We start from the raw sequence: 10,651 nt of genomic DNA, 5'->3' as shown, positions 1-10,651 counted from the left end.
TTCACTGAGAGATCCTGTCTCAAGGGATTATGTCAGAACATGATAGAGCACACATCTGTATATACACATATTCACATACTGTGAATTCACAGTATGCTGTGCTCATACACGTAAGTTCCAGCAAAGAAAAATTCTACCTGTCAGGAGCTTGTGTCAGTCGAAATGAAGGAATAGTATTGTGGGTGATAAATATATGGGCAAAGTATTACTATGGTTGAGAGCAAAAATCATAGTGCTATTGGGTAATATTTTTAGTTTATATGTATCTAATACAAGGACCGCCATATGGGGCAAGAGAGAAGTAAAGAGACCCTATAAAAATAAATTTCTGTAGTCTATCTGAAGTGGAATTTTTTTTACATATTTTAATTTCACCTAGTGTTAGGGTGTGTGTGTGTGTGTGTGTGTACACTAAGGTTTGCCATTTTAGAGTAGTTTATCTCTCTAAAATTTACCTCAATTCTTGTTTGTACCATCTGTCTCCCAGTTGGAATGGTTTGTCTTCTTTTGGTTGCAAATAGATTGATTTCCCCTCACTTCTTGGAGCATGGCTATGGTAGTCATTTTAATGCCTTAGTGCTAATAACTATGTTGTCTTAGACTTGTCAGCTCTTGGTTTTCTTTTTGTCTTTTTCTCTTACAGATGTTGATATTTTCTCCAGTCTTCAAAGATCACGTGATTTTGGCTTGTCCCATGGGCATGAGGCATCTTGTGTCACAGGGTTTGCATCTTGTTTGAATCCCGTCTTGAGTCCTGATGGGCTTCCTCAGCCAATGAGCTTTGTCTCTCGGCTGTGGCTTCAATGTTGGATCCGTTTTGAAGCTTTGTGATCCTGTGCTAGCTTTGAATCCAAGGCCAAGCCTTAGATACTCTGAGTGTGGTCAGCTTTGGGGTGAGCTCAGGTCAAATGGACTATTTTATGGGGTGATTTTCTTGAGCTCTCTCCATGCTGTGATTGCTCTAACACCTTCTGGAGTGGGGCTGGGGCAGGAAAGGTGCACAAGGGTTTGGGGGATAATATTTTGATGTAAAAAAAAAAAATACATCTCTCACCTCAAAAGGAGTAAGAGATAGCTTGTTCTGGAGCCAGATCTGAGTGCCCATGGCCTGGAAAACACAGAGTTAGGATGTGTATCTCACAGTCTTATAGCTGCAGAACATAGAAAGTCATAAATCAAAGTAATTTTAAGATACTTGGGTGGAAACATCAGAGAAGCAAATCTTTCCTACAGGCCTCAGACGCTGTCTGATGCTGTTCTTTGCTTTTGAGCTGGTAGAGGCCAGTGGTCTGCTAAGCTAATAAATCCCCAAAGGTTTTTATCTATTAATCACAGGATGTTAGGTCCGACACAGAAGTGGACAAGGAAATGGCTGTTTAGAGGGTTAAGGGTAAGAGACAGGATAAGGGTAACTGGGCTCTGGGTCTGCATCACTCTGTCCTCCACACACCACTGCCGTCCCAACCAGTCAACCTGTGTTTGCGGTCATGGTTTCTTCATAGCAATGATCACCATCGACAGGATCTTCTCTTACCCACGAGGCAAACCACCTCCAGGGTTATCTGTGAGGGGGCTTCTACACTGGGTCGATGTAGGAAGCCCTGCCCTAAATGTAGTGAAAGCATCCCATGGATAGGATCTCACCCTGAATATAAAGAGGAGGTTGAGCTGAACACCAGCATCCATCTCTGCTTCCTGCCCGTGACGCAGTGTGGCCAGTCACCTGTGCTCTCACAGCCGTGCTTTGCCTGCCTTTATAGACTGCCCCTCAAGCTGTGAGCCAAGCAAAGCCTTCCCTCCAGTTGCTTCTGTTAGGGATTTTGTTGCAGCTTTGCTGCTCTCTCCGGTTCCAAGGATTCTTTTTCTTCATCAGGCCTGGAGGATTGCTCATGAGATCAAGGCCTACCTGGGCTACAGAGTGAGGCCACGCCTCAAGCAAACAAACAAACAACCAAAACAAAACCTACCAAAATAAGAGAGAGAGAGAGAGAGAGAGAGAGAGAGAGAGAGAGAGAGAGAGAGAGAGAGAGAGAGAGAGAGAGAGAGAGGAGGGAAGGAGGGAGAGGGAGGGTCACCACAGCATGGCAATATTTTGAATTCTGCTTTTCTTCCCCTGCTCTCCCCCTCCCTTGTTTCTGTTGGGTCCTGATCAAGGGTCTCAGTTCCACCCAGTGGGCAAGGGAAGGCAGGCTATCCTTGGCTCGAGCTAAGTGTAGACCCTCCCATCACGTGTTAATTCTCTGTACACTCTTACTACCGGGAATTTCTCTTGCTCATTTACTGCTCATTGCCGTTTGTCCCTGACCCTTGTCCCTTACCCTTCCTTAGGCCGTGGGCTTCAGGAGAGCAGGGTATTCTGGCAGTGGGCCACTGTGTCATCTGGAATGCTGCCTGGTGGCACGGAGCACCCATAATGAGTGTCTGAATGATGATGCCTCTCATTTCTCCAGTCATAAAGATTTTAGCGACAACCTTCCCTACCCGCCCCCACCCCTTTCTCCTCCCCTTCCTCCTCCTCCTCCTTTTGCTGTTTTGATAGCCTCCAGGTTGGCTTCTGAGAAAGAACAAAGTTCTGCATTAATCTTTGCTGGTAGTGTTAGATACGATGGACAGGGTAAGGTCCAACATACCTGTAGACTATAAGAAACTGACTAAGCCGGAGTGAACTACCAAAGTCCCGGGGGTGAGCTGCATCCCATTAATGATTTCAATGTTATATTGCTGCCCAAAGCCCACATTCAGTGTCAGTCACCGCTGAGTCAGATGCCATAGGCCACCAGTGTCCTACCTGAGTGGCAGGTCAGCTCTGTTCTGGCCATTTCCTTATCTCTCATTCCTTCCTCTCCAAGTTGATGTGGTGACTGTGCTTGACACAGGAGCTCAGCGGGCAAGCTGGATTTCCAGAGACTGTTATCAGACTTATGTGGCCCTGAAACAGTTTTGGATGTTGGAGTTGGGTGGCTCCAAGGTCAGGTAGAGGTTTGGAGAGGGAGCATCCAGACAGGAATGTGTATTGTATACGTATTGCTGACTGGACTGCCATTGGGCCATAAATGCCCCCGTTATAGAACTGTTGGAATGGATTGAATGTACAGGTGCATACGTATGTGCACATGGAGCCTAGAGCACATCCCCAGATGCTGTCTACCTTGCTTTTGGAGTCTCTCTGGCCTGGAGCTCACCAAGAAGGCTAGACTGGCCTACCAGGAAGCCCTGGAGGCAGCTGCTGGCCTGGGCCTCCCCAGCCAGTGCGTTCCATGTTGTTGTTGTGTTTGGCATTGTCTATGTGAGGACTGAACTCCTCGAGTGCTTGTTTTTTGTGCAGCAGTTGAGCTACGACCACAGCCCAAATGGTTAGAATTTAAATGTCACAAAAATGAGACACCATTGGAGGACCTCATAGCCATCACACCCTCCCTTTGAGGGTGTTTCCTGTGGTTCCTGGCTACTTGTGCGTGCTGGAAGTTAGGTCAGAGATAGCCCTCAGCTTGGTAGTATAGTAGTTGTCCCAGCAACATTCTGAATAAACAAGGGGATACACGGTGACACCCCTCAGATGTACAGGCAACTAAGGAAGTGCAGTTCTGTCCCCACCTCTTTGAATTGAGGAAACAGAATACATTGCAGTGAGCCAACAACCAGGTCTGATCATTGTCTCTGCCAGAGAACTCCTCTGCCTTGGGAATACTCTACACAAGAGGAAGTGTGGGGACCCTGCAACGGATATCCTATCACACTGCAGGCTGACAAAGCCTTCCCTTGAAGATGACACCTTTGCCTCCTTTCTTCCTTGGTAGAGATAATGGCTTTCCAAGATGCTCCTGAGATGGGCAGACAAGGCTGCCCTGGGTGTGGGAATGCTCACCCATAGACTTCACAGGAGGACACTGGACCAGAGAGTCGCTGAAGCCTGAGACTCACTGCCCTTTAACATTATCTCAAGCACCCAGGGATAGGGACCTCCAGCAGACAAGTAGAATATGAGAGCAGTGACAAGAGGGGCTGGGGGAACCGTTCAGTGGGTAAAGGGCTTGCTGGGAAAGTGTAAGGACCTGGCTTCAGATCCCCAGGACCCACTATGCATCTGTAATGCCAGCACTCCTGAGTTGGGAGGTAGAAGTAGAAGAATTCCAGGAAGGTCAAGGCCAGCTAGCCTTGTATAACAGAGCAGAGAACAAGAGACCCTCCCCAAATAATATGGTCAAGCAAAACCTTCCTTCCAGTTGCTTCTGTTAGGGAGTTTGTTGCAGCTTTGCACACTCTCTCTTTGAGGTTGTCCTCTGAACATCACATACACTCTCTAAATGAGCATCACTCTCTCTCTCTCTCTCTCTCTCTCTCTCTCTCTCTCTCTCTCTCTCACACACACACACACACACATTCTAGAAGGCAGTAATAAAAAGGCTAGACATCTGAATCTGGGGAAGAATGGCCTTGTGATTTAGTTTCTATGGTTCTGATGTAGGGAGTCTCCTCACCTACCACGTAGGCCCCTGTGGAGAAGGCTTCTCCTGCCTGTCCTTTCATGCTGCTCTCTCAGGCCTAACTCAGCCTGTTGTTGAGCCTCATTTCTTCACACACACACACACACACACACACACACACACACACACACACACACACACACACACACACACCAGGACTGTTTCCAGGATGCTTTTGGCTCCTTGACAACCCTTTCCTGTTTTGGAAGCTAAAAGGTGACATTTAAAAAGCCAGAGAGGTTTTGCTGAAAAAACAAGATTCCACTGACTGAAAGGAAGGAAAAGTTTCTCACAGGCCGGGTTATGCCACCACATGGCGCTATCCCCTCTAGTCAGGCCAACTCCCTGTGTCGCTCTCTTTCTGGCCTGGCATCACCTAAACTGTGGCAGTCTTTGTACTTTTTCCATGTGTGCATAAGAACAGGAAAGACAGCCTGAAAGCTCTGAAAGTGGCTCTTTCTCCTGTTCCTGCATCCACTAAAAGGACCTCGCCAGCATTTATTTACTTCCCAAATGTCTGGTGCCAGTCACAAATAAGCCAACTAGGTAAAAAAAAAAATACACACACATATACATACATACTACATACATACATGCATACATACATACATCAAAGAATTCATCATGAAAAAACAAAAAGGAAACAAACAAAAAATAAAACCCACCAACACCTCCCTTTCACACACAAAGGCCATGGGCACAGACACACACAGACACACAAGACACATATACACACAGACAGACAGACAGAGACAGACAGACAGACAGACAGACAGACACATACACACACACACCATGGATTCTACAGAGAAATCTGACTTGGCAGTGGGTAGTAGTGATGTGGCCTTAGGTTCCTTTAGAAACAGGCCTCCAGGCGACTAAGTGGGGACGACTCTATGGCTGGGTAGGAAAGTCCCTGGAGTCCCTGTGCACATCTGACCAGGCAGAGTTTCCAGGGAGAAACAGCTTGAGAGACCTTCGGAAGGAGAAGAGCTGCCTTCGAATGATGGGCAGAAAAGGTGTCTTCTTTTCAGTCCCTACCAGTCATTGAGGACAGAGGGGCAACACAGAGGGGCGCAGTGAATGGGTTTTTATTTCAAGGTCAAGTTCCCACTTGTCTGTCATAATTTGGGCCAGGAATCCAAGGCCCATTGTGGTTTGGATAGAATTTAAGTATGTCTCCCTAGATTTCACAGGTTGAAGGCTTAGTCCCATATGGAAACATCAAAAAGAAATGGGACTTTTAAGAGCTTAGGCCTAGTAGAAGTCAGAACAGCTCAGAAGCATCATAATATAATAAATGTCTAATAATAAAGGTCTCTTATAGGGTAATACATTGTTAAAATGTATTTTTGGGACTAACAGTTTAGATTGGTCTCTTCTTCATTGATCCCAACTTTTCCTTAAATACCTTTCTTAAATTTTATTAGCACATTTTTTTCTTTTAAAGAATACACTTCTCGGGGCAGCAGGCTGACTGTAACAAGTCCTGCCTGCGTACACATGAAGAGGTGGAGCCTCTGAGGCAGTAGACATGTGTAGCTGGAGTTAGCTGCTTGGTGGTTTTTTCTTTTCAACCTGCCCCACCCTTTCAGGTCCCTAACACTAGGTAGGAGAGAAAAAAGGTTAGAGAGGAGGGGGCAACATTATCATTAGACTACTCCTTGCTGATTAGGGGCATCAAGTTCCTTGGGGCAAGATTGAGCTTTGCTGTTAGGATATCTAATTTCTCCTTCTTGAGGTTTCTTCTTTGCATGAGATTCCTTAACAAACAGGAACCAGCAACCAACTACCAACCAAGAACCTACCTCCAGCACCAACAACCATGCCTCTTGAGGTCCTAGCATTTAGAGGATATACCTGTGAAAAGTCCTCATAATTTCAAATGTCACACAGTCACAGAAACTATCTGCCATTGGTAAAATAACGCCCCTGCTAGAGCATGAGGCAAATCACAGTCAGCTGCTGTGGACAATCTGAAGCAGCCCCATGTCCCACACCTGGGATTAAAACAAAAATATATTCCCATATTTTTGGTTTTAAAAGAAACCCAAATGCCAAAACTGTCACTACAGACATGATACATGGCACATCAGCTATACCACTGCCTAGCTCTGACCGTATGCAAGTCATATAACCTGCTTGGTCTGTCTCTTCAACAGTATTATGGATCAGAACCTGCATCCCACAGTAGCTCAGAGGACCACCTAGCTACTGTGGAGCCCTGAAAACCATGACCAGGTACACAGCAGTACCAACTGGTACTCATTATTACCCAGGTCACCTGATAGCATGACCAGGCACCCGAGGGTTACCTGGTGCTGCTATTGTTAACAATAAAGGTTTGAGACATTTGGCAACTTTCGAGAGTGTATCTGAAATGTACTAAGATCTGGGTGTTCTTTGAAAAGCCATGTCAGCTCCACTCTTCAATGTGGGAAAAAAAATCATTTTGACGGAGGACTTTTTATATTGACTTTAAAAGACAAGGCTTCTGCATTTGTTCCAACCTGGAGTAAAGCAACCCAAACATCAGACTAAATTAAATGACTAACAACACGATTTCTCTGAATAACCTACAAATATCACTAGCAACATTCAGCAGTTTGTATATTCTGCATTTTAGACTGTCTTTGCAGTGCTGGGGTTGGAACCCAGGGCCTTGCATGAACTAGACAAGCACTCTACCACTGAGCCCTGTCCTTGGCATTACATTTGGATCAGTCTTATGACTTGGAAATATCTTTTTCCAGTTAGTGGATTATATTTTCACTTTCTTGGATAATCACAAGTTTAACCTTTGCTAAAAACTGCTTTTATAGACATCTACACCTTCAAGTTGACACTTAAGTAATTGATGTTTTGAAAAAAATTTTAGATATAACAATATTCCTTATAAAATTTATTTTATTGTTTTACACTCAATCAAATTATTAGTTCTTTGAAAATATTATTTGCACACAAAAGCATATGACTACGTTCTAACCAGTCTGTCTTTGGCTCAGTTGTTTGAGGCAAGTCTTCCTGGAAGCTCCCTGGGTCCAGTGGGAATCGGAGCATGCCCGCCATTAGCCTGAGTTCTTTCTTATTTCACCCAAGAAGTCATAGGTCTGCTCTGAAAGGTCAAATGGTTTGTGAACTCCATCTGGTGACAGCAGAGCCTTCAGGGAACCCTCGTTCTCCCGGCTCTGCTTGAGGAAGTCAGCAATGGCTTTCCATCTTGCAGCCTCTGTCTCTTCCTCAGCCCACCTAAAGGGGGGCAGCAGTGTTGAGTGCAGAAGAGGGAGCACACAGTCATGGTAGACCAGGAGGAACTCGGCCTTTAGGAGCTCTTTGTCTCTCTGGGAAAACATCACCACAAAGGAACTATCAATAGCCTGGCATCATTGCTCTCAAACTACAAAATCCTGTGAGCTGTCAGCTGAAAGTCACTAAGGAGCAAGGCAAGGCACTGGCAGGGGTTGCATGTGCTCAGTGTTGTAAGAGCCCAGAGCTGGCTGGAGTGAGAGTCATGGTGGAGTTGAGCAATTCTCCCTAAGAACTCTGCAGAGTCTCTGTGAGAGCAAGGATCTCCTAAGCTCCATGTAGAGTGTCACATCTTCTGTCAAGACGACTAAAGGGTTGCAGTCTACTGTAGTGACACCATACACACATACACACACACACTCACATACACTACAACATAAAGTGGCTGTGTAGACTTAGTTGGATTATTATCTGCCAAGAGATAATTGTCTCAATGTCAAAAAGAAGTGGGGCTGGGCATGGTGCTGCACATCTTTAATTCCAGCACTCAGGAGGCAAGGGCAGGCTGACTGGAGTTTGAGGTCAATTAAGTCTATATAACAAGATCCAGGCCAGCCAGGACTACATATTAAGAACTTATCTACAAAAAAGAAGAGAAATGGCAAGCACTCTGGGATCTAGAGAAAGGAGGCCCAATCGGAGGAGTGAAGGCTCATCGGCCTGAGGGCATCAGACCCTCCCTAGATAATGGGAGGACCCACCTAGCCTAGGGCCAGCAGGCTGGGGTGGGACCTCAGAAGCACTGCAGCTGAGCACAAAGGGCTCCACACACAGCTGGCTGCACACATGGAGAGTGCCCAGGCACACCATATATATGGGACAGCTTCCAGGAGCCTGAGGCCCCGCACCTCACCCACTGTTGTTCTAGAAAGGTCTGAAACCAGCAGACTGGGTAAAGTGCGACGTTACTGGTCATGTGGAAGCTTTGGCTGTAATTCTTGCTCCTGCTCTGAAGTTTAGGCTTTTTCTTTTCTTTTCTCTGCTACATTTCTTATAAACAGTTAACACTTTCAAGTGTGTCTAAAATATGTCATCTACAAAGTTAACTCTTGAAAACCATGTAAACATTTTTCAAGAGAAAATTTCTATGAATACTTTCTAAAGTGTTCTAAGTACAGTCCCGATTTTATGTTGGGCCACACCCACAGCTATCCCAGGGCACATGTGGCACATGGGCAGGGGTACACCTTTGAAATAGCAAACAGGAGCCCAGTGTGGCCTCTGTCTCCTTTCAGAAATAAATGTTTATAGAAACGTTAGAGCACTGGGCTCTCACCTACCATCTACGCTGCTTTTTCTTGATGACAGTAGCTTTCTGTGGGAGAGACAGTGTGCCTTACAAAACCTGTCTGAAATCACTCCCTGGTCCTAAACAGAAAATGTCCATCAAGTCCTGCATTCTGGAAGTGACATCCCACCTCACTGGTCAAGGCCAGACTTGCCAAGTTAGCCCACGTGTCTGCAGCAGTGTAAACCAGTATAAACCAGTATAAACCAGACCAGGCACCCACTCAATGCATCCACCACTCGGGCCAGCTCTCATCTCCTTTCTTCCTACTTGATGTGAGTGTGTGTGTGTGTGTGTGAGAGAGAGAGAGAGAGAGAGAGAGAGAGAGAGAGAGAGAGAGAGAGAGAGAGAGAGCACTCGGGCTTTTTTAAAAAGCAAAGTACACATGCTAGCTAGCTGCAAGACTTCTTCATTAAGTACAACGCAGGGATCGAAGTGCTTGGTGTTTAGGAGACTTTAAGAAGTAAACGTGCCGCTTGCTTAGACTGCTTAGACTGTGTCTGTGTGAGCACAATGACACGACTTAGCTGAGGATGGGGTTACATCTAGGGCTGCCTAACTGAAACAGAGGCCTTGTTACAACACATGGGGAATCAGCCTCGAGGTTAGTGTGAAACCCAGTTTTACCTTCTCTGCTCGCTTTAGTGTGCTTTCTTTCTCAGCCCAGGAACTCTACAGAGAGAACAGAAACACTGTGTTAGTCAGAGCACTCGCAAGTCCTGGCAACACCTTCTGCAGCTTCACCCTGTAGTTAAAGCTATGGGCAGGGTCAGGATAGCTGTATAGCATCTAATGCGAAAGAGGTCACACTGTCAGTGGTATCTACTGCCAGCAACCCAGAACCAGCCTGACAGGGATGGCAGGCACATCTGTGAAGGACAACTTCAGAGACTTGTGGTTATTATAGCCAACTTACAAAAAGAATAGGTCAAACACCCCGTATTCCATGCCAAGCACACACAATGCCCAGATGCTAACATAGTCACGAGCTTCCAAGGGGAGACAGCAACAGAAACAGGAAGTCCTGCTAAGTCCCCTATGCCAGCGGCTCTGCCCGCCACACTGGTGACATGGATGGGACAGACAAGTTGATTTGCAAGTAAACATTTCCACAGGCTTCACAAAAGCTTCTTTAAACAGAGAAGCTAGAGATCAAGGGATCCCACACAGGTATGAGCTGAAGAGCTTGGCAAAGCATTTCCCTGGCAGTCTGTAAGGCTGGGTGAATTCCCCAGTCTCCAGGCTGACTGTCCAGGACTAGTACCTGACTCTACAGGTATCTTGAAGGTATCTGGGTAGACAGCCCATGCCCATAGGTGCCTAGGGTCATATCATGCTGAGACAAGGACCCAGTGGCCCCTGGAGAAAGAATGTAATGGGCTGACCATGAAGCGCTGGTGTGTCCAGGTTGTTTCTGCTTCCAGGTTGTGACATCCCACCTTGTTAACTTGCACCTACCCCCTCTAGGTTGAGAGAACCCTTCAGAGCCACAGCGTTTTACGACAGTCATTATTAAAACACCAACCACAAAGTGAACTTAGCTGAGTAAAGTCCGAACACTCACACACTTCAT

General features: G+C 46.1%; 1 protein-coding gene across 4 annotated transcripts in view; it reads right to left on the bottom strand.

Annotated features, from left to right (window-relative positions):
- Nucleotides 1–7,379: 7,379 nt before the first annotated feature.
- Nphp1 (nephrocystin 1) overlaps nucleotides 7,380–10,651 on the bottom strand; it is a 49,708-nt gene continuing 46,436 nt past the window's right edge. For all 4 annotated transcript variants that reach the window (XM_021183840.2, XM_021183845.2, XM_021183849.3 and 1 more), the window contains exons 19-20: nucleotides 9,706–9,750; nucleotides 7,380–7,825 (exon numbers count right to left, since the gene is read on the bottom strand). In XM_021183840.2, the coding sequence (XP_021039499.1) occupies nucleotides 7,553–7,825; nucleotides 9,706–9,750 (318 nt within the window). In that variant the 3' untranslated portion in view covers nucleotides 7,380–7,552. The remainder of the gene's footprint in view (nucleotides 7,826–9,705; nucleotides 9,751–10,651) is intronic.

Source organism: Mus caroli, unplaced genomic scaffold, assembly GCF_978045245.1.
Source record: "Mus caroli unplaced genomic scaffold, Mus_caroli_1 scaffold_2, whole genome shotgun sequence".
Taxonomy (NCBI): domain Eukaryota; kingdom Metazoa; phylum Chordata; class Mammalia; order Rodentia; family Muridae; genus Mus; species Mus caroli.
This window is presented reverse-complemented; position numbering and strand designations above follow the sequence as displayed.